Below are 22,640 nucleotides of genomic sequence, written 5' to 3'. Positions count from 1 at the left end.
AGGAGTTTCGGACGGGAAGAGAGAAGCCAGCGGATGCGAGCGGAGGTGCGCTCTGGGGAGCTGCTTGCCACCCGCAGTCCTGCGCCGTGTTTTGGGACTTCGGCAAAGCTCAACTTCATTTCGGTCGGCGGTACGTTAAGATTTCTTTACGTGCAAGAGAATGGCGGGACAGTCCAGTGTGCTACCTAACGAGATCCAAAAGGGAAAGAGCGACGGGTGAAACGGCTACGGGACTTGCTTCTTATAGACCGAGAGAAGGCTTGCGATTGCTCTGCGACTTCAACCTCTTCACGCCGGAGCTGGAATAGCCCTCGTCACTACAGACGCTCTGCAGGCTCCCTCTTTCATCCGAGTCGCTCGGGCTGCTGCTGCTCCAGTCGAGGTCCGCAGGAAGGTCGTCCGTGCTCTCCACGTCCACGTCTATCTCTTCTGCAAGAGGAACAGTTAGCGTTACAAGGCGGCCGGCCGGCCCTCCCGCCAGCCGGCCCTGCTCCGCCCTGAGCGCGGGGTCTCACCTCTATCCGAGTCCGAGCGCTCCGAAGAAACAGTGGATCCGATGCTGTCCATCCTTATCCGCTCTATCCCCAGCTTCTCCAGCTGCCTTTTCAGGTGCCGCTGCTCCCGCTGCAGCTGGTCTATTTGGTGTATGGCTTTCCTGTCGTAGTCTTCAAGCTTCTGCAGAGGACGAAAGAGAAGGCACCCTGAGCTCCCCAGCCTCCAGCCGCGCGGGAAGCATCGCTTTCGCGACCCGAGCCACCCAAACGCGACCGCCGCCAGCTACCGAGGGGCTCCCCGGCTTCAGCACGGCAGCCCGCGCTCGGGACGTCGAGCGCATGTGGATGCAACTTTCCTCTGACAGACGTCGAGGCAGGCTGCAGCCTCCGGCCCAGGGACGGAGAGGCCCGGACCTGCCCCCCGGCTGCCGGAGAGGCACGTCAAGCACGCTTCCCCCTCCAAACAGTGTACATGCGCAGCTACGCTGGAGCCGGCCCCATCCTATTTATATATTTTCAGCGTCTCTGATAACTAGGGAGTCGAGCGCAGTCCGGTGCCAGCGCTCCCCTGGTTATCTCAGCTCACGGAGCTCTAAACACACCCAGGGAGGAGAGCCCCGTCGAGTCAAAGTCTAAAGGACAGGGAGGGAAGTACAAAGTACTCTAGAAAAGAAAGGAAAAAAAGCAGCTCTCCAGTCCTGCAGCCAGTCCCATCCCTAAGGCCTCTGGGCATTGCTGCGGTGTAGGTGGTGCGTAAAGCTCTGCGGCCGCCCTCTACGAGCCCGTTGATAAGGAGAATTGCAGGGACTCGCTGTGCCAACGGTGAGAAGGGCAACACCGACCCGCAACAGCGTCAACCTCCAGCAGTGTTTCCAAAGCAACATCCTCACCCGGCCGTTACCTTCGTCCCGCTCGAGGATCCGGACGGCCCAAAACCCTGCGCCCCGTACGGCGGTGCTGCTCTCGAAGCCGAGCGCGGCACCCACCCGACGGGGACGGAGCCCAATTTCTTGCACCTCCCAGAGCAGTACCGAACCAGCCCACGCTCACCTTGATGTGCAATTTAGCTTTCGTTAGTAAACTCAGGGTGGTGTGCCTGCTGGCTTCGGGTCCGAGCGGAACCAGCCCTTTCAGCTTCTCCAAACACAACCGCAGATGGGCACGCCTGTAGGAAGATCACACAACACGCTGAGCGCTCAGGCACCCGCTTCCCAAGCGGCATTTCCCCCTCCGAGCGCGGGTAATCAGGGTGGTTGGAAGCGAAGCCGAACCAGACGCCTTCCCGCGCTCCGGCGGCTTCCGTACACCGGGCAAAAACTGCAGCCAGACAAAAGGACCTCTCCGAAAAACCCGCCTCCGGCTTCGGCCAGCCCCACCGACAGAACCCCGCCAGCACCTTTCGGGCTGTCGGGACGCTTGCTGGCGAGGAGCTGCCAGAGACCTCGACTTTTTGGGCGAGAGTATCCACTTTTGATCTTTCTCCTCCCAAAAAGCTTCACTACAGGGATGCTGTTCACTCACTGCCTTGCTCCACCGACAGCTGAAGCTGTCCAGGCTGACGCCACGCAGCTGTAAACCCAGCGCGTCCCTTGGGAGCGCTTCCTTTCCCTGTTTTCAGTAGGAACGGGCCAGGTTCGGATCCATCGCCTTGGCACACGCAGCTCCGGTCAAAACAAAACCAGGCCCCTGAGGGAATGCTGGCCCCGAGCAGCACCACGCTCCTCGGCCGCCCCGGCGCAGCAGCCTGCCAGGGATCCCTCCCTCCCCACACAGCACCCAGATTTTGTCCGCGTTCATCCGTAGGCTAATGCTCCACCGCTCGCATACCACCGCCGAGGGAAACGCTGGCTCCTCGAGGAAGTCCCTTTATCTGTGGATAACCGAGGTGCTCCCAGTACGGGCCGGCTTCCCTCGTGTTCGGCACTCCAGCCCCAGATTTAGGTCACATTCTTGGGCATCGGTTGCAACACCCGCCTTTGAAACACCCGATCGACACAGGCAGCTGCAAACTGGGATTTTGCAAGTACCTGCCTATCTTGTTTTGGGCACGCTAGGAGTAAACAGGCATTTGCCCACACAAAGCACCTTCTGAATTACAATGCCAACAACGCACGTGCTCTTTACCGTTCGGGTAAATCCCAAACACCGACAGGCTCAAAGATGAGCCTTTGCAAAGGTGATTCTTCTGAGCAGGGGGAGGAAGAGCTGCCCGGAGCGGTGCGGACCTGTCTGACTGCTGTGCCGGCTTACAAGTCATTTACCTGCGAGATCTAGGGACAAGCGCTAGCCCAGCCGCCCTCCGCGAGGGCTGCGGCAGCAAAATGGAAATCCTCAGCTACCTCTGCTAAAAAAAAGCCTTGTCACGCTGGCCTTTCGCACCAGAAAAACAACGAATGGAAAAAACCAGCCCGCCCTGCCTAGCAGAAGTTACGCAGGGGGAGCGCAGCAGCAACCCGCCCCGCTCGGCCAGCGCCGAGCCGGTTTCTGGATTACACAACGCCAACGCCGGAGTCAAAACTGGGGTTTCCGCTTCGAAGTTAGAGGTGCAGGCTACGTAAAAGCGCATTTCTGCCACGCTTCACCCAGCTGCAACTGCTGCCGCACTTAAAAACCCCCAGAAATCCCACTGGCTCGTAATAAAAGAAAAAAAAACCCTCAAAGGATTCATTTCCCGGGCAAAGGACCTTCCAAGCCCATCGGCTCGTTTCACTGCGTTTGTCCTTACGCCCCGGGAGATAACCCATCGTCCCCTCGCTCTCCCTCCCCGTATCAAAGCAAGCTGCTCCTCGTGCCGGGGGCGAAGGCAGCAAACTTGGGGCGAGGCTTCGATTCACCGGCTCGACCGCCACAGGACGGGATTAAGGCGTCTCTAACGAGGAGCGAAGGAAGAAGGGGCGCGCAACCCCTGTCCAGAGAGCAGCTCGTGTCTCCGCCCTGTTCCAAGGGGTGGAAAAGACGGAGCATTTACTGCGCTCGCTTGTGCAACGCTACCAACAGGATTTCGACAGGGCTCTGGTCTGAACAAGGCAAGAGGGACGCAAGGTGAGCCTGAAGTAATCAAACGCTAGTTTTCTCTGTCTTTTCAAAGGGGGAATAAACGTCCCTGGCCTTTTCTAACCCACGTCACCTGGGACAGGGGCAGTTCTGCCTCTTAACATGCAAACCGACCGAGTTCACGCCAGTCCTGCACTGGCAGCAGGACACGGCAAGATGTGAGCTGCACCCAAGGCTTGCCGAGAAAAGGAGCAGCCCATCAAGGACACAAAGCCATCCTTCAGCCGGACGACAAAGACCGCACCGGTCTGTCACCCATAACCACAGTTATTTGTGTGCACAGCTCCGTCCGGGTACCTACGCCCCGACTGCGGGCGAGCAGAGGATGACGGCCATCCCAGCGGCACAGGATTGCCCCCGGGAACGGGGAGAGGGCTGCAAACCCTTCTCCCTAGCAAGCTCAGCGGTGGGATGAAGGGTTTCACCAGCAAAGTGGGAACTGGCAGAGGAGATAAATATCATTCCCACCTCCTTACTGCACAGCTGCTCTGGCAGCCGAGGACAGGGAATGCTTCAAGTCCAAGCACTCACCTTGGGCAACATCGGGATCCTCCTCGGCGGCCATTTAATCCAGCCGTCCCGTCCCTTCTCTCCTGCTCCCCAACGCCACTTCGGCTCCCTGACCCCGGTTCCCCACCCCTGGGAAAGCAGCGATTCACCCAAAGCCGGCTCCTAACCAGCCTCCAACACTTACCTGTTCTTTTCCATCTCGTTGTGCATGGACCTGAAAAAGAAAGAATAAGTTATTAACTCCTCCGTCTGACTAGGTACACCGCAATTAGGATTAACACGCGGGCCTTAGTAAACAATCCCCGGAAAATTTCAAACCTCGGGGGCTTTCGGAGCCGCTCGGTACCCTGGGGACAGCAAAAGCAGCGGAACGGACACAGACAGCCTGGCGCAACGGAGAAATTGCCAGATAAATAGCAATAAAAGGGCCAGTAAAACCGTAAGATGGGATTTCAATGCGGAGAGGCTCGGTTTTAGAACTAGGACTAGGAAGAAGCAGCTGTATCAGTGCCATGATGCAAGAGAGGGTAGGCCACCCGAAAGCGAACGCTCTCTGGGCTCGTGGTGGCCAAGGGGAAGCGCCAGCCCCGCGACCCACCGAAGGCTCGGGGCAGAAGGGCCGGCCTCTGGGCGGGGAGGGGGAAGTTGCTCCATCTCAACACAAACCTGCAACCGAGCCTCTATCGGAAAGAAAGCGGGTTTTTGGGGAGAGCAGGTGCCCTGCAGCACTTTTTTTAAAAGCAGCTTTTTCAAGACTTCTTGCACAAGGAGGGCAGAGAAAGCCAGCGGAGCATCTGCAACTCTTGGGGCGTAAAGCGAAGGGCCGGGGGCTGACGGCTCCGCGGCAGCTCGGGTGCTCGGTGCCACCTTCGGGGAAAGCACGCTGCTTTTTGAAGGCCGTGCAGCGTCCGAGCGGTCGCGTCTCGCGCCGGGAGCCCCGGACCAGCTCAGAACACGACGGCCATACAAGACGGCGACCGGGAGCCCCCAAAATCTCGACGGCGTCTGACATTCACGTCTCTCTGCTGCTCAGCCAGTCGTCTCTCTGCAAAACTGGGGCGAGCTGCCAGGAAGACAACGCATAAAGAAAAGCTTCCCTGCGTCCAGCAAGGGGTTAACACCTCCTAACGAGAATCGCCAAACCCAGGTGCGCGTTACGTCCCTTTACAAATTCTCCTGAAGCTCCTAGTTTCGACGAAGCTAAGAAAGGGCAGAAAACACAAGCTGCTACTTATTTTCTCTCCATCGAAACCCGGGACAGCCACACGAGCCCGTGACACCAGGACCAACGCTTAGCGAAGAGCTGCTTCCCTGCCCATGCTCGCCTTAAAAGCTCGAGAGGCCATCTACTCTAATTTAGGAAAAACGTTGCTACATGCTTGAAAACTTAAAGATGTGGCAAACCCACAAGCTGTTCGGATAAGGACGCGGACCTGGAAGCCCCCGTCGGCTCTGGGAGCGCTGGTTTTCCCCAGGCCCCTAAGCCAAAGCAAAACCAAGGGATGCCACCGATGCGCCGGTCGAAGATGCTCACCGAGGTCCTCTTTGCTTCGCCAGCAGCATTTTGCGACGGATCGCCAGCGCTCGGGAAGCCACCGCAGCCCTCCTCCCGTCTTTCTAACGAGAGTCGTCTTAGCCTGGCTCCTTTCTGGCTTTCCGGTGGTGCTGGTTGAAGCAATCCGCTCCCAAAGGCCAGCGTCCCGCTCGCAGAGTCCAAACCCATTCGACTGCAGTGGAGATGCTTCCCAGTTAAACGGACGGGCGTTATCCTGACACGCAAGGGAACGGCGAGGTCTCCCGAGCAGAGCATCTGCAAGCAGCCAGGAAGGACGGGGCTCTTCGGCTCCCAGGGGATCCCTCCATTCGGCTTTTTTCTGGACAAAAGTCTGGTGCGTTACGCCGAGCCCTTCGCCACAGCACTCGCAAACCTCAGGCAAGGCGATGAACTGCAGCGAGCCTGAGCTCTGCCCTTGGTGGTAAATAAGCCAAACGCTTTTTGAGCATCGGTACTGACCGAGATGACGGCTCCCATCACCACCACGCTTTTATTAATAACAAATTAATTCCCTCTTCCATGGCTTTGTTTCAGAATCCTTCTCAGCATGGGTTTTTTTTTTTGGTTTGCATCCCCAATCACTAATATTCAGAAAAAGGTTCCTTAGTTGATGGATTTTATTTTTGGATAAAATAAGAGGGGATGGGATCAGAGGGGACCGCAGCTTCACCCTGGGGCTGGCAGACGGCTTCGCCGTGTCCCCAGGCCCCTTCCCCAGCGCCGTCATGCCCACGGAGTCGCCGATCGCACCTCCCGCTAACCGAAACCTCGCCTGTCAGCCCCGAAACTTCAGCTGAGGGCCAGCGCTGCCTTAGAAACGTGGTCTTTTCTCCTGCAGACCACAACAGAAGAAGGTGGCAGCGGCACGCGCTGCAGCTACCCATTCTCTTTTTAATACAACGCAGACTTTTGTTCTGCTGTTCTGATTCGCCTTAAGTGAAGAACAAGCACCAAATCTTCCAAAAAGGAAATTCGGAGCGTGTGCAGGCGCGACAAACACCCACAAATTCGCTGGGAGCCTGCTTGAGACGAGACTGAGACACCTCACCTGCCTCTCCCTCGAGAGACTGAGACACCTCTCCCTCGACGGGAGACCGACGGCCCCGAAACTCCCGTGCCAGAGGGAGACGGAAACGCCCCGGCTGGGGGAGACACCGGGATTCAGGGTACGAACAAAACTCACGGGGCGTTCCGGGCGGTATTTGTTGTTACAGCAGCTATCAAAGGTCAGCTGTCACTGCGTCACACAGATGAGTTTGCTCCCAACCAGGAAAATGTGACATATCTGGTGACATCGCCGCGTTGCTCCTCCCTGGGCAAACAGCCTAAAATAGGCTGGCGAGAAAGGAAGCGATCGGCCGCCGGTGACGTGTTGGGAGGAACCTGCCCGGCCTTCGCTCTGCCCGATGAAGTTGCCCTCGTAGCCGTTTCGAGGGGCTGGATGTGCGTGTCCTGGCACGGAGGCGGCATTCCGGAGCCAGCCCTCCTGAAAATCAGCCAATAATTTCACCTCGCTGATGCCCCAAGTGATTTCAGCATTATTAAAATGACCGAATAAACCACGACAGGCGCTGGAAGGAAAGAATTCTGCACGGTGACTGGTTCGCACCGTGACACAAGCGCCGGCTACGAGGTGGCAGTGTTCGTTGTACAAAACATGAGAATGAGCAAATAAAACAAGACACGGGAGCGTTAAGTGATTAATCCACGGGCCTGGGGGGCATAATTAAATACTCCCTGAAAAAAAACCCAACAGTTTTTGGTGGGACTTGCTCCCGCAAAACAACGCAGCTGCCTGGATCCGACTTCAACTCGGACAAAAGGCGTTTCGGTATTCCCGAGAATGGGCTGCGTATTGAACATCAGCAAGGAGCAGCCTGCATCGAGGCTCTGGATGGATTTCGGGGAGGATAATTAAGGAATTTCCTTTTTTCCAAAGGAAAGCAGCACTAGGTGATTTAATTTAAACATTGAACAAAACCCTGTGCTCGGCCAAAAGCGTATTAAAAAAATTTCACTTTCTTTACGGAGAATCCTCACGGACCGAGAGCGGTTTCACTTCCTGAGCGTCGGCGCAAGCAAGCCTGAAATCAAAAGCCCAACTTCCACCTTCCCTTCAGCACACCCCGCCACGTCAGAGGATTGCACCGGTCGTGCCCCAGTTTGCCCAAGACGGGAGGTTTTTCCCCCCTCACGTCTCACCGCGATGCTCCAGAGAGACACCGGCCCGGTGGGCAGGCGTCGATCCGAATTCGGGGGCCGATGGGAATCTCTCGACGGAGGCGTTGAGGGGAAAGGGGTGGCAGGGCGGTGGCGGGGGACCGCGGGGCTGGCAGGGTCCTATGCCCGCGACGGCGGGATCCTACCGGATCCCAGGGCCCCCACGGCAGGAGGGTCCCCAGCCCTGCCAGCACCCCATGATGGCAGGATCCTACCGGATCCCAGGGCCCCCATGGCAGGAGGGTCCCCAGCCCTGCCAGCACCCCATGATGGCAGCAGGATCCTACCGGATCCGGGCACCCGGTGACCGCAGGGTCCCCAGCCCGGCCACCTGCCCGGTGACAGCGGGACCTTACCGGAGCCCGAGCACCCCCGGTGAGAGAAGGGGCCCCCCGCCCGGCCAGGCACCCGGTGACAGCGGGACCTTACCGTATCCCAAGCACCCGGTGACCGGAGGGTCGCGGCACCTCACCGGGCCCGGTCACCCGGTGACCGGAGCCCCCCCCGCCCTGCCAGGCGGGACCCTGCCAGATCCCGGCACCCGGCAACGGCCGGGCCCGGCCCCCCCAGGCCTCGGGGCTCCGGCCGGCCGCGGTCCGCCCCGCTCCCGGTGCGGGACCCCCGGTGCCCCCGCCCGCTCCCGGCCGTTACCTGCTGCCGCCGCCGCTCTTCCTGGCCTTGGCGCGGCGCCGCAGGGCCTCCCCGTCCTTACCGCCGGGCAGCAGCGAGGCGTAACCGTGCTCGGCTTCTGCGGAGACACAACCGCGGGCCGCCCGTCACCGCCGGGCCCGGCTGAGGGGGGAACCGGGCCGGGCCGGGCCGGGGCCGGGGGGGGAAACGGTACCTCGCTCCCGCCGCTCCAGGTACTCGGCCGCCTCCAGCAGCATCTGGATGTTGAGGCCGCCGCAGGCCGCCATCTCGCCGCGCTGTGAGGGCCGGGCCGGGCCGGGCCGGGAGCGGCGGCGGCGGGGGGGGAGCGGCGGCGGCGTCCGTGCGCCTCGCCCGGCCGCTCCGCCAGGCCCCGCCCCCCGCCGCCGCTCATTGGGCGACGCCCCCCCGCCGCCGCTTCCCATTGGAGGGAACGGTGAGGGAGGCCCCGCCCAGCGCCCGCACGGGTGGGAAGGCGGTAGGGGGCCGTGCCCGAGGCCACGCCCCGCGGTCGCCGTCATTGGGCGAGAGCGCCCCGCCCTCCCACCGTTGGCCCGCCCCCGCAACGCCCCGCCCATCCCCCAAACGCCTCGCCCTATTGGGCGGCACGCCCTGCCACTCCCCTCGTCCTGACTCACTTCCTGCCCGGGCAGCCAATAGCGGGGCGGGAAGCGGAAAAGGGGCGGGGCGCCAGCCCCAGCTGGCAACGTGCGGCCGGGGGCAGCCGAGCGGGAGCCCCGGGCAGGGACCCCCCGTTAATTAGCGAGAGCCGTTAATTACCCAAAGAAGGAAGCAAAGCAGCGAGCGGGACAGCGCGAACCACCCAGCCAGGGCCTCAAAAAATAAGCAAAAAAAGGGGTTTTCCGCAATAAAAGGCCCCAAACTGCCGCGGCGGCTTTGATAACTTACTAATTTAATTTATTTATCTGAATTTCTACGGATTCGCGTGAAACGGGAACCGAGGCGCTCTGGTGAGGTCCCCGGGCAAACAACCGGCTGCCTCCTCGCCCCTGCTTGATTCCCAAATTATAAAAATAAAAGGAAACAAAACCGGTGGGGGTTTTATTGTACCGGGGGCGGCGGGGCGACGCCAAAGCCCCGCGGGGAAAGCACAGGGAAGTCCTGGCGAGGAACGGACCGCGAGGGGTGGCGAGGAACGAACAGGCAGCAACGCCGGGGAACGGCGGCGCGCAGCCGCTGCGGCGGCGGGGCAGGGCGAGCGCGGCGGGCTTCGTCGGGAATAACCCACATTCCTCCCAAATCCGGTTTCCGCGCCGGCGCTGGGAAGCCGAGTCCTTCTGGGCGGGCGGTTCTGCCCCGAGCACGCCCGGCGTCACGCGATGAAATCCAGGGGTCTGTTGAATCCTCCCTTTCTGTTCATGTACTGCCTGCGGCCGGAGGGAAGGGACCGGCGTCAGCGCCGGGGACAAACCCCGCCGCGGAAGAAATCTGCACAAAAACGCCCGAGGGCGGCCCGAAACCGCGCTCGGCGGCCGCAGGGAACGAATTCCCCAGGGATTTGCACCAACGGGGGCAGGAAACCTCCCACCGAGGCGTCGGCTGGACCGTTTGCCAGTAAAAACCCCAAATTTCGTCTTTTTCCGAAGGCCCGAGAAGCCGGATCGCCCCCCGCACGCGCCGAGGCAGCGCCTTTGACGTACGGCCGCGGAGTTTCCTCCGCGCTGCGTTATCTCATCAAAGAAATTCTTGTTTTATCCGACAAAAAGGCTGGGCACAAACCTGTACTTCCGCTTCTGGGACACGTTGATGGCGTACGCGTTTGCGGCGCCGTCCACCTTCTTCCCCTGAAAGACATGAAGGAAAAAGGTCCTGAAATTCAGCATTTTGTCCCCAAAAAGGGGACGGTGACACCACCGAGCCCGCCGGAGGCAGCTGCGGGCTCCACCTCCCCGATCCGCACTCACTTTCGTCGTGTCGAAAGAGGCGAACCCCATCATTTTCATCATCTCAATTTCCTCTTCCGTCTTGCCCTGCAAATCTTCCTCTGCCGAGGCAACAAAATAAGAGATTTCGACAAACGCAGCTGCCGAGGTTCGCCAAAACCATTTTAAATAAGCACGCGGGTGTCCGCTGGGCTGGTCCTGGCCCAAGCGGGGAACCCAGGACGTATTTAAGGAGGAAAATCCCCCCCCACCTGTGATCTGACGCTCTTTGCTTTTGGAGTCCTTTATCTCCTTCTTCTCTTCATCCCGTCTCTCCTTCAGCCGCGGCGGGGAGGAGGAGCTGGATCGGTGCCGTCTCGGCGACCTGACGTTGCAAACGCAGGCGGGTTTGCGGCTTCCCGCCTGTGCCGTTACCGCAGACGGTTCTTACAGCGTTAACGAGTTCCCACCGTCCCCGTGCCGCCCGAACTGCGCCTCACCCAGGCTCTCCAGCTCGTCCCTGCCGCGGCGGCGGCGTTTCTGCCCCTCACCTGGATCGTCTCCTGTGCGGGGAGCGGGAACGGCTCCTCCTCCTGTCCCTGTCCCGGGACCGGGATCGCTCTCTTCGCCTCCTCTCCCTCTCCCGCGAGGTGGATCGCGAACGCCTGCGCTCTGCTCGGAGAATGGCAGCGCTTGGTTCAGCTCCCCCCTCCTCACGTCTCTCCCCCTTCGCTGCCCGCTTTTCAAAGAAAACCCTGTCGACGCTGTGACAGCTTCCCAGCAGAGACCCCGTAACAACTCCCTCCCACCTGATCCCTCTGTGGCTGGGCACAGAGATCCCCACCAGCACCCACAGACGTGGGAAGAGCGGCAGGAAAAGCCCTTCACCCAGGAGCGGGGTGACCAACCTGTCGGCAGATCGGTCCCCAAAAAGCTGAGGTGCGTGGAGGGGGACGGGACCGGGTGTGCAGGAGAAGGATGACGAGGAGGAAGAGAAGGAGGAGGAGGATGAAGAGGATGAAGGGGAGGAGGAGGAAGGGAGCCTCTGCTCCCCCCCAGTGAAGAACCGAGGCCTCACCACCGCCCCCCGCGCCGTGCAGGCGGTTCACCCCCTCGCCCAAGGGCTGGGGCAGGTCCCAGGGCCCTCTCCCACCCCTGGGCCGGTGGCCTGGGCTCCCCGCCCCGGGCCTGGCTCCTCCACCTTCCCGCCTAGAGCCCGGATCCTTCCCCGCCTCAGCGCAGCCCCGGCCCGCCGGGGCCGGATCCGCCCCTCGGCTCAGCCCGGTCCCCCCGGGTCCGGTCCCCCCGGGCTCTCTCCTCACCCCCGGCCTCTCCCGGTGCCGCCCGCCCGGCTCCCGCCCCCCGTTCCCCCTCACCGCGCCGCGGCGGCGACCGGGAGCGGCTGCGGCCCATGGCCGCCCCTCAGCGCCCGCACTTCCGGCCGCCCGGCCCCTCGCTCCCCGCACTTCCGGCTCCCCCCCAGGAACCGGCGCCGCCGCGCTTTGGTTCCGCAGCGAACACGGTCCGGGGGGGTCCCCAAGGCGGCGGGGCGGCTGAACCCCCCCTCCCCGGCGGCCTCCCCTCCGCTTCCAGAGCCGGCGGGTGCGGGCCCGGGGCCTCGGCCAGGCCGTGATCCCCACACGCCCACCCAGGCCCGCAGCGAGGCCGTGATCCCCAGCCCCAGGCCGTGGCCCCGGCCCAGGCGGAGGCCATGGCACCCCCAGCCCCCCTGAGCCCCACAGCGCTGGCGGGTGCCAAACACGGGGTTTATTTACAGACAGGCGTTACACAGCGCTTTCCAGCGACGATTGTCAGACACCGGCGGTTGCCCTCGCCAGCCCGCTCCCGCCCGGCCGCGGTGCAGGCGGCCGCCTCTCGGCCTGGTGCCGGTGGGCGCTCAGCAGCCGTGTCCTCGCCGCGGCGTCCGCCCGCCCCAGGCGGCAACGCAGGCGCTGGCTCCGGTTGAAACCCCGGCATCGCCCTCCTCTCCTGTGTCGGTGTATCTGTGGCCGAAGATGGAAATCCGGCCTCTCTTTTCGGTTGAGGGTGTCAATATGGAGGGCGATGGGCAGCAGTCGGCACCTCTCGGGGCACCGGGTCGACGATTTGCCTCGCAGCCGGGGATGCAGCCCTGCCTCCCCGCCGCAGAAAACCCACCCCCAGAGCCCGGCCTGGGGTGCTCGGGGCAGGGCAGCCTGCCAAAAAAAAAGAAAAAGGCGAGAAGAAAGCAGCGAGCCAGGGCAAAGCGCTGGCAGGGGAGAGGGGGAAATTCATCTGGGGGGAGCGGGGGTGCACCCGCGGGTGGAGGAGCCGCGGCATCGACGCGATCCCGTATCTCTGTTCTTTAGCAAAGCGGCGAGCACCCATGTCATGGTGGCGGCCATTTGAGCCTTCCTCCCTGCTGAAGACGCCGGTGTCTCTCCCTTCCCTATGCTGCACAAGACGCCCAATGTGCCCCAGGCTTCCACGGGGGTGGAAATAAATCCCCGTCTCCTCTGCAAAGCCCCTGGCCCCCAGGGAAAAGGGGTCGCAAAGCCCCTGGGGAGAGACCCTGGGAGAAAAAGGGGCCGCAGCCTCCCCGCGGCAGCGCTGGCCGCTCCGGCGGTGGGGTGCGCGGCAGTGTTGTAATTCAGGTAATCGCCCCGGGAGCGACCGTGCCGTCTTGGGGAGGCAACGCAGCAGCGCCTGCAGGGGCTTCCCTGGCCCGGGCCGTGCAGAGGGACAGGCCAGATGACAAAATGGCCTCAAAGAGCCTTAAAATCAGTGGCAGTAAACAACACCCCACGGGGAACGGGTACAGAGCTATGGTTTGCATCTCAAAGGCTGTGTGCTGAACAGGCGAGAGCACGGGGCCGGTGTTTGCGCCGTCCCTTGCAGATAGCGAATTTAGGAGCCCAGGGTCCCCCCCTGCCCCTGTCCTTGCAGGAGCACGATGGGGAGCTGCGCTCTAACCACGGCACGGGAGCTCGGGGCGGACAGCGGGCAGGGCAAACACTCTCCCCAAAAACCAGGCTCAGGTCGGCCCTGGGGCTCTGGCAAGACACCTGCCAGGTCTGTGTCTTTGCAATTTTTAAAAACCTTTGGCGTTTTGCTTCGCAATTCAGAATTTGCCTGGCATGCCCCATATCACAGCCCTGCAAAGAGAACCAACCTGTGTTTACAAACCTCCTCCCTTCAACCCACAGCTGCCTGCACCCCACTCCGTCCCATGTCCTCGCTGCCCCTGAAGTTGCCACCTGGCCCACGGGCTTTCTGCTCTTCCAGAGGGGAAAACAAAAGCCGAGAGCTGCCTCGCAGCAGAGAAAACTTTGAAAATGCAGTGGTAGCACGTGGGAAAACCATATTGGGGTGAGGAAACCCAGTGGCCTCGGAGGGGGGGTTCTGGGGCTCCCCGCTACGGCCCCAGCAGACAGGACCTGGTGGGCACTTGGGCGGCGGCAGGGAGCCCCGTCCCCACGGGCAGGCTTGGGGCGAGCAGCCCTGGACGATGGCAAAGCCCTGTGGCTCGCGGGAGGACGGGGGCTGATCCTGGTGGTTTTATCCCCTAAATACCAGCGTTGGAGCGGCTGCGGGGCAAATCGGCGTCGCTGGTTTTCTTCTTGCCTTTGGGCAGGGCCGGGAGGTCGTAATGATGGTCGTGTCGCCATACGGAGCGCTGGAGGCAGGGAGGTGAGGCTGGGTGCGAAGGAAACGCCAAGGAGGATTTAAACTTGTGCTCGGGGGTCCAGAGCTGGGGAAAAGCGATGATCCGGCCTCGGGCACTCGCTGAGCCCGAGACCCGGCACAGCCTCGGCTGCGTGCGCCGGCGTCGCCGTGAAGTGGCGGTGGGATGGGGGTGGCAGCGGCAGTGCCTCTGACTGAAGTGAATCGGCAGCGTGTGTTCATCCCGAAGTAGCACTTAGTGAGTGAAGTTTTGCTCAGTTTTTAAATAACACAGACACTTCCCGGAGGCTCTTTTCTTCTCCCTTTGCAGGTGCGGTTCGTGCGGTGCGAGGGGGGCTTTCCTGGCGGCGTGAAATCCTGCTGCTCTTCCTCGTACGGCAAATACACGAGACAGAGGCACCCGGAGAAGGGAACTGAAAGTGGCTCTCCGGCCCGGGGAGAGGAAGATTACGATCCGGGAAGGACAGGCTCCCAGGCCCACTGCCTCGGCCTCTCCTTCGGGAAGAGCAATCCCCCCGCGTTCAGCTTGATCCGATTCCCCTGGCGAAGCGGCAGACAATTTTACCTGGGGGTGAAGCCAGTGCCATTCCAGCAGAGCTTGAAACAGAAGGTTAAAAAAAAAAAAAAAAACAAACGACAAAACACCCCTTTCTTCCTCAAACCAGCGGATCCGGGCTGCGCCCCACATTTCACGAGGGCTCTGCAAGCGGCGGGTGGGGAAAAAACAAACCCTCAGCCCGCGTGGGAAGGGGCTGGTGCCCGGGAGGGAGAAGGGAGAGCTCGTGGGAGGAGGGAGATCGCAGCGGGTATTTCCCCAAGCGGCAAACAGGGGCCACAATCTTTCGTAAGCTCGTTGACCGCCTCCAAAAGCGGGTGACAGTGGACGAAGTGCCTCGTGCCAGGAGCACCCGGAAAACAACTCGCCTCCGGGGTTTTCGGCTGCGCCTCGGCCAGACGCACGATGCAGGAGCCGTCCCTCCACCTCGGCGCCTCCGTCCGGAGAGGTGCCCGGCCGCCGCTGCGGCGGGAGGCCTCAGAGGAGACTCAAGATTCGATCTTTTCCTTCTTTTTGCCTTTTTTCAGGAAAGACGGGGTCCGGAATTTCTTCTTCTTCTTAGAGGGTGATTTGGAGGGTGAACCTTCGGGGGAGACGGGGCTGCTGGTCACCGTCTCCTTCTCCTTGGGGGCATCCGGGTCGGCGTTGGCAGGGGAGGTCGTCCGGTCCCCCCCTTTGCCCAAGCTTTCCTCGGTGCTTTGCTCCTCGTCCTTCCCATTCACCACCGCCGGTGGCTCCTTCTCGGCGGTGGAATCGGCTGGCGCTTGGCCGCCGTCCGCCTTCTTGTCACCTTGGCAAGGGGAAAGGGGAGAGGTGAGGCTTGGGGCAGCGGTGGCCGGCGCTGAGGAGGTTTAAACCCCCCTCAGCTCGCCGGTTTGACCTGGGCAGGAGCAGGATTTGGCCCCCGCGGACGGAGAGCGCTGGGACGCGATCCCCTCCTGCCGCAGGTGCTGCTTTCCTGAGCCTTCCCCCCTCCCTCCCTGCAGGACAAGCGCCGGTGGGATGAAGAGCTGGGAAGAGGCAGGTGGGGAGGGCGGCTGGCTCCGTCCCGGCCTCGCCGCTGGAAATAAAGCGGGCAGCAAAGAAAACGAGGCAACCCAAGGCATTTCCTTCTGCAAAACCCCGAGCGGGGCACCGCTCCCCGCGGGAGCGCGTCTGAAGCGGGCCACGGAGAGCACGGTCACCCCGAGCTAGCGGGGAGCGCGGTCGCCCGCGTCCCTCCTCCCGCAGCGAGGCTCGAGGACGGCCTCTCCGTACTTACTACGGTGACAAGTATTCAGAGGTAACTCCTTGGGTGAAAGCCACGCGTGGAGGAAAGAGAAAGGAAGACGTTGTGGAGACAGACAGACACCATGAGACACGATGAGAAAGCGAGAAGCCCCGCGCTCCCGCGCCCTCTCCCGTGCCCTGAGACCCACCGCCGCTCGTAGATGACAAATTTACACTTGGGGGAATATGTTAACGGGAATATCGCATCCGGCGTCGCGCTGGGAGGGGGACGGAGGCGTCCCCTGCTGCCCCGCAAAGCCGCCACGTGTTGCTCGCGTCCTCCCGCCGTGAGGTTTAAGGCAAGCGGTGGCTTGGGTGCCTTTGCGCTGTGAATCCCCATCAGCCCCACCGGAGCGGGCACCCCCCCAGGAAAGGCAGAGGGACCCGGGGGTGACGTTTATCTGTGTTTCAGTGGGGTTTGGCTACAGCCACCCTCATCCCCTCGCTGGAGACCCGCTCCTCGTCTCCGCTCGCCAGCCCACTCACCCTCCGAGGGCTCCGCAGGCGTCGGGGCCGGGCTCTCTGCCGGCGCTGCGGCCGGGCTCTGCGGCGGGGAGGTGGGGGGTGATTTGGCGGGGGGAGCCTGGCTCTCCTCTGCCGCGGCGTCCTTCTCGCCTGCCAGCGGAGAGACGTGCTGACCCCGAGGTCCACCGGGTGCCGGCCCCGAAGGGGATTTGGGATCAGGGCTCCCCCGTACCCCTCCTACCCTGCAGGCCCAGCTTTTTCCTCTCCACCTCCTGCTTGTACTCCTCCAGCTCCTGGTCGGTGAGCTGGCTGAAGGGGTTCGGGGGCTCCGGCTCGGGGGGTGCCTCCTCCCGGGACGCCTCTTTGGCCTCCGCATCCCCCAAATGGCTCTCTGTGGACTGAAACACCCCCCCCGGAGCGGCGTCACCCCCCCGAGCGGCGGGATGCCGGGGAGCCGGGGAAGGGCTGGGGGCTCCGGGGGGACGTACGGGGCTGCGGCTGGTCTCGGCGATCACGCTGGCCAGCAGCTGCGACTGGGGCCCGGCCGACTTCACGTCCTGGCGGTTTTGCTCCCGGATCTGCAGGCGAGATGCAGAGCGAGGACGGGGAAAAAGCCTCCCCCGCCACCCTGGGGTCTGCCACCACCCCTGCGCCCGCGTCTGAAAGCCTCTGGGGCTTTCGGGACGGGACCGTACCTTGTTCCTCATCTCCAGCACCTCCTGCGGGTCCGTGTAGAGGGGCACGAACTGGTTGGGGTTCTCGATTCGGATGGGGGTCCCGCTGCTGCCTTTTTCCACCTCATCCGCTTTCAGCCACTGCGTGTTGCAGACATGAAACCCCAATAAATACGCATCAAGGAGATAGGAGACCCCAATAAATGCATCTCGCATAGAGGGGGGACCCCGATGAAACCTGTGGTGCTCAGCCCCCCAGGCTGGGGAGGTGGGATTTTAAAGTAAATATTATTACGAGGTGGGGGGAATAGAGGAGGAAAGGAAAGCTTGCATTAAATAAAGGCACCGAATGAAGCATCTCTCTCGCTTCTGGAGGGTCCCTGGCTGTTTCTGCACACCAGATTTTGGTGGGATCGATAACATCCCAAGCATCCCCCATCTGCCTTTTTTTTTAGTACCCAAAAATCCCCCCCCCATCCAGCTGGTGCCGTTCCCGAGCCAGCCCCTTCCCCAGGTTAACCCAGCGCCCCCGGGATGCCGCAGCAGCCCCGCACCGTCGTCTTCGTCTTCTGGCTGCCGGCGCTGCCCTGCTGCTCCTCGGCCACGTTGACCCTCATGTAGGTGTTGGGGGTGTTGAGCCACCGCGTCTTCTCCTTCTGTTGCTTCTGGGCGTGCTGCCGCAGCGCGGGGACGGGGGCGGCCTCCTCCTCGAAGACGAAGGCCGTCACCGTGGCAGGGATCAGCACGTCGCTTTTGGGCTTGCTCTTCTCCTGCACGAAGGGGTAGCGGTAGGTGTAGCCCGTGCGGTAACCCTGGAAAGGCAGAGGGCGCTCGGTCATGAACAATATAGGGATAAAAAAAAAAAAAAAGATATTTTTGTGCGGTTTGGGGCAGCTCGCCGCGCTTCGGTGCCGGCCGATGCTCACCAGGTTGTCCAGCATCCTCATCAGGGCTTCAAACTCGTGCTCGCCCAGGCGGCTCTTCTGCATGGGCCCGAAGGTGCTGCCGGCCCAGCGCACGGAGCCCACCTCGTGCGGCCGGTGCTTGGCGCGCTCCAGCACGATCAGGTTCTCCACGCCGCCCGCGCTCGCCAGCGCCGACACCTACGGCCGAGTCCGGGGAGACGCAGCTGAGGCAGCCGGACGGGGAGCAGCGGGGCAGTCCCAGACCTGCCCACGGCCCCCGTGGCTGCAGGGCTGCGCTGGCCTGTCCCGTCCCGGGACACTGTGCTGGCTGCAGAGACCCGGCACAGCTCAGTGCATGGTCCCAGGGCACTGTGCTGGCTGCAGAGACCCGGCACAGCTCAGTGCATGGTCCCAGGGCACTGTGCTGGCTGCAGAGACCCGGCACAGCTCAGTGCATGGTCCCAGGGCACTGTGCTGGCTGCAGAGACCCAGCACAGCTCAGTGCATGGTCTTGAAGCAATGTGCTGGCCTCAGAGACCTGGCACAGCTCAGTGCAGGCTCCCAGGGCACCGTGCTGGCAGCAGAGACCGTGCACAGCTTGGTGCTTATTCCCGGGGGCACCGCGCTGGGAGCTGAGACCGTACGCATCTCAGCGCACACCCTGGCGTGGGCCGGGCGCTCACCTGGATCTCGCAGGCCGCCTGCAGGTGGAAGATGCTGTAGAAAGCCTCCTCGGCGGTGTCGCCCAGCGCCAGCACCCCGTGGTTGCGCAGCACCAGGATCTGCAGCGCCGAGCACGGGGAGGGTCAGCGGGACAAGGAGGAGGGGACAGGGACGGCACGGCGGCCCTCGTCCCCACCCCGTCCCCTCACCTTGCAGGTGGGGCCGAGGGATTTTTGGAGCTCGACTCGATCGGCTTCGTCCTCCACCTCCCCGCGGAAGTCGAAGTAGGCGACGTCACCCAGCAGCAGGGCGGCGCGGGAGATGGGCAGCACGCCGCAGCGCATGGCCGACACCTGCGGTGGAGCGGGCAGGGCGGGCAGGGCAGGCAGGGCGACAACCCCCTCCCTTCCTCCCCCTCCCCAAATATCCCCCCCGCCCCAATATCTTACTGCGGCGGTGGCCGGCGTGTGCAGGCGGACGATGCAGCGGGCGTCGGGGCGGGCGGCGTAGATGGCAGCGTGGAGGCTGAAGCTGCGGGCGTCGGGGGCGAAGCCGGTGCTGCCCTGCTCCACCACGGCCCCCAGCACGTTCACCTTGATCTGGGGGGGGGATTTGGGGGCTCAGAGGCGGCCGGTTCCTCCTCCGGGGGGCGGGGATGGGGGGCACAGGGGACAGGCACGCTCACCAGGCTGGCCGCTGTCACCTCGCTGCATGCCAGCCCCTGCGGGGCCACCAAGAAGTGCTCCTGCTCCTTGCTCACCCGCAGCTGCGCCGGGAGAAAGCCCATATAGGTATAAATGCATTAAAAAAACCCAATCCCCCCCTCCCTAAAACTTAACGCCTCCCCCCCCCCGAAAAAAAACAGCTCCCCCCCCCCAAAAAAACCCAACCGCCCCCAAATCCCCCCAAAACCCTCAACCCCTCCAGAAAACCCAACTCCCCCAAAGAACCCCCCCAACCTCCCCCCAAAAAAACCAAAACCCCGAACTGCCCAAAAAACCAACTTCCCCCAAAGAAGCCCCAAAGACCCCAAAACCTCTGCCCCCCCAAACTCCCTCAAAACCCCCCCAAAACCCCTCCCAACCCTCCCACTCCCCCCCAACACCCCCAAAAACCCCCCAACCCCCCCCAAACCCTCCCAAAAACCCTCACCCCCCAAAACCCCCCAAGCCCCCCGCGGGCGCCGGGTGCTCACGGTGACGGCGGCGTGCCCCAGCTGCGCCCAGCCGTAGAGGTCGAGCAGGCGGTGGATGCTGCCCACCTTGCAGCGCATCAGCCGCTCGCCCTTGGCCAGCGCCGGCACCTCGGGGCCGTGCAGGTCGTTGATGGGGGTGACGGCCGCCAGCCCTGGGGACGGGCCACCCCGCCGCCGGTGAGCGGCAGATGGGGTGAGGGACCACGTTGGAACCCCCCCCAATCTCGGGTGCTTCCCCGGGGCGAGGGGAGCGGAGGGTTATGGGGCTGGGTTTGGTGGCACCCAAGGTTTGGTGGCCACCAAGGTTTTGGGATCGGCTGGTTAGGGTCTGCAGTGACCCCCTCCTCTGTCCCTGTGTCCCCAATCCCCTCCCTGCCCCCTTGCCCTTTTCTACTAAGAATAAAAGGAAAAAGGGAGCCCTGCGGGATGTTTTCTCACCTACAACCCCATAAATTAAGAAAAACCCTGAAGAATTTGACCAAACCGTTCTGTTTCCCCCCCAAAAAGCCCCTGGTGGGCGTGGCCATACCCATGGGGGAGGTGGGGAGGACAGCGGGGGACGTGGTGGCCATGAAGTCGGCGATCTGCCGCAGGGCCCAGATGTGGGACGAGTTGTTCCCCTTCTTCATCTGCTCCTGGATGAGGCTCTCCAGCTCCTCCCTGAAAGACTGCGGCACCCCGGCCCCGCCGGCGTCACCTCCCCGGGGAGGGGACGCAGTGACCCAACAGGGACCATGCGGTGGCACCGGGGTGGGGCCACCACCGGATCAGTGGTGGCAGCATCACCAGTTTGGTGGAAGTGGCACCAATGGCTTGGTGGCACGGTGATGATGGCACCACCAGCTTGGTGGCAGCACCACCACCAGCTTGGTGGCACGGTGGCGGTGGTGGCACTGGCAACTCACTGGTAGCAGCACCAGGGGCTCAGTGGCAGTGACGTGGCCAGCTTGGTGGCACAATGGTGATGGTGGCACCACCAGCCAAGTGGGGACATGCCCCAAGCCAAGACGTGGTGGCATTTGCGTTGGGGCAGGAGGGGTGGGGTTGGGGACAGGAAAGATGGGCTTGGGGACAGCAATGATGGGGTTGGGGCGGGAGGGATGGGGCTGGGGACAGGCGGGACGGGGCCCCTCACCGGGCTCTGGAGGATCATGGTGACCCGCTTCTTCTGCTCCATCATGTTGAAGTCCTGCCGCAGGTCGGCCGCCATGTTCCGTGCCCGCAGGTACTCGGGGTCATCCTCGGCCGAGCGCTCCGAGTAACGGGGCCCGGGGACGGGGGGCGAGGGCAGGGGCTCCGGGCTGGCGGCCGTGCTCATCCTACCGGTCGGACGGATGGACGGACAGACAGTGTCGGTCGCCGCTACCCTTATCGCCTCCAGATTGTGAAGAAGTCACCAAAAATATCCCCCAGCTGCGCCCCGTAGATAAGCCGCGGCCGGCCCCCGCCCTGCCCGGAGGTGCGGCCCATCCTGCGGCGAGTCGGCAGGCAGGGCACGCTGGGGGGGCCCTGTCCCCGCTGCCTGCGCCGCCCGGGCGCCGGCCCCCCCAGCAGCTGAGACCGGGCAGCTCGCTGCACCGATGGCAGCGGCATCGACGACCCCCGCCTTTGGGGCGGCTCCGAACCGGGGCCGTGCGCCATCGAGGGGTTGACGCCGCGGTGCCGCCGCACGTTTTGGGGGCCAATCCCGGCCACTGCAGAACCCCAAAACACCGGCGCTGCCCCCCCCCCCCCCCCCAGCTGACAGCATCTTCAGTGAGGTGTTTTGGGGGTGCTGCTGCAAAGGGACCCCCAAAATGGGGGGGGGCACATAAGCAGGAGGCGGTTGCTCAAACCCGAACTGCTCCCCTAAATCCCGGGGGGCACCCCCCAACAGAGCCCCCCCAACATCGCTCGGTGCTTTCACCCGTGCAAACCCCCCCCCCCCCCCACGTCCCCCCCGCTTCGCTGCCCCGGGACCCACCTGGGTCAGAGGGAAGCAGGGAGCCTTTCCCAGGCTAAAATTCCCGGGGGGGTCCCACGGCGGCCCCCGGCCCACACCGGAGGGCGAACGTCAGGCGGCGGCGAGGTCCTGAGCATCCCAGCGGGATTTTCCCCCCCAGGGAGAAGGAGGGAGAGCAGAGGGGTCTCTAAGGGTCCCCCCCATCACTCGGTGCCCGGGTGGGGGGCACCCCCGGGCTGCACCCCCCCCCCAGCATCCCCGGCCGCCTCCGCCCTCGCCGCACCCAGCGCCGCTGCGGCAGCCGCAGGGATGGCGGATGAGGGTGGGAAAAAAAAAAAAAAAAAAAAAAGGGATTTTTGGGGGGGAGCTGCAGCATTGCACCCCCCCCGCGGATGGGGATCGATGGGGGGGTGGGGTACCCACCGCCCACGGAGGATGAAGGCCGGGATGGGGGGCGATGCGCCGCAGCCCCCCCATAGCCGCATGCAGCCAGCGCGGGGGATGAGACAAAAGGAAAATTGGGGGGGGGGGGGTCACCGCGCTGGTCCCCCCCAGCCCCCCAACCCTCCCCGGGCGGCGGCTGCCGCGGCCGGAGGATGCTGCCATCACCCACCTCCTCCTCCTCCTCCTCCGAGCATCCCGACAAAGGCCCCCCCGCGCAGGCCCAGCTCCCCCTGCCGCCGCGCGCCGCCCGGCCCCGCCCCGCCCCCGGGGACCCCCGGCCCCCCCGCACCCCCTTAGCGCGGCGGGGAGGGGGACCCCGCGCCAGCGACACAGGCACCCCGAAACCCCCGTTTATTAGGGGCTCGCTAGCGGCGGGCCGCCGGGAATAAAGCGGCGCCGGTTGCCCACCGCCGCGTTCGCACCGAGCGGCTGCTGCAGCCCGGCCCCGGCCGCCCGCCGCGCCGGGGGGGGCGGCCCCCGCGGGGGACGGGCGGGGGGAA

The 22,640-nt window shown here is 63.5% G+C and overlaps 3 protein-coding genes across 6 annotated transcripts; all 3 read right to left on the bottom strand.

The window, feature by feature from the left end:
* Positions 1–100: 100 nt before the first annotated feature.
* Positions 101–8,800, bottom strand: MXD1 (MAX dimerization protein 1; the record flags this gene model as incomplete). 3 transcript variants are annotated; one of them, XM_082337024.1, is made up of 7 exons in its annotated part: positions 8,678–8,800; positions 8,485–8,581; positions 4,243–4,272; positions 1,545–1,659; positions 516–675; positions 285–429; positions 101–185 (listed from the first exon to the last, which is right to left on the bottom strand). In XM_082337024.1, exons 1-7 carry the CDS (start codon positions 8,748–8,750, stop codon positions 182–184), a joined length of 624 nt encoding a protein of 207 aa, XP_082193150.1. In that variant the 5' UTR covers positions 8,751–8,800. The 3 variants fall into 3 exon arrangements, with proteins under 3 accessions (XP_082193150.1, XP_082193149.1, XP_082193151.1); XM_082337023.1 differs by lacking the exon at positions 101–185 and having other exon boundaries at positions 242–429; XM_082337025.1 differs by lacking the exons at positions 101–185; positions 8,485–8,581; positions 8,678–8,800 and adding an exon at positions 5,593–6,853 and having other exon boundaries at positions 242–429.
* A 619-nt stretch (positions 8,801–9,419) lies between these two features.
* Positions 9,420–11,846, bottom strand: SNRNP27 (small nuclear ribonucleoprotein U4/U6.U5 subunit 27). The gene is made up of 6 exons (XM_082337026.1): positions 11,741–11,846; positions 10,916–11,036; positions 10,637–10,749; positions 10,407–10,486; positions 10,222–10,286; positions 9,420–9,869 (listed from the first exon to the last, which is right to left on the bottom strand). Exons 1-6 carry the CDS (start codon positions 11,775–11,777, stop codon positions 9,815–9,817), a joined length of 471 nt encoding a protein of 156 aa, XP_082193152.1. The 5' UTR covers positions 11,778–11,846; the 3' UTR covers positions 9,420–9,814.
* Positions 11,847–12,118: 272 nt separating this feature from the next.
* On the bottom strand, positions 12,119–21,736 carry ADD2 (adducin 2). 2 transcript variants are annotated; one of them, XM_082336980.1, is made up of 15 exons: positions 21,718–21,736; positions 20,890–21,129; positions 20,284–20,422; positions 19,755–19,906; positions 19,245–19,325; positions 19,009–19,158; positions 18,769–18,912; positions 18,580–18,678; positions 17,918–18,094; positions 17,546–17,803; positions 17,013–17,132; positions 16,806–16,895; positions 16,559–16,715; positions 16,339–16,467; positions 12,119–15,373 (listed from the first exon to the last, which is right to left on the bottom strand). In XM_082336980.1, exons 2-15 carry the CDS (start codon positions 21,070–21,072, stop codon positions 15,072–15,074), a joined length of 2,181 nt encoding a protein of 726 aa, XP_082193106.1. In that variant the 5' UTR covers positions 21,073–21,129; positions 21,718–21,736; the 3' UTR covers positions 12,119–15,071. The 2 variants fall into 2 exon arrangements, with proteins under 2 accessions (XP_082193106.1, XP_082193107.1); XM_082336981.1 differs by having other exon boundaries at positions 20,890–21,073.
* Between the last annotated feature and the right edge of the window lie 904 nt (positions 21,737–22,640).

Source organism: Platalea leucorodia (assembly GCF_965183815.1).
Source record: "Platalea leucorodia genome assembly, chromosome: Z".
In the NCBI taxonomy this organism is placed as follows: domain Eukaryota; kingdom Metazoa; phylum Chordata; class Aves; order Pelecaniformes; family Threskiornithidae; genus Platalea; species Platalea leucorodia.
Note: the sequence above shows the minus strand (reverse complement) of the source record. Positions and strands in the feature narration are given on the sequence as shown.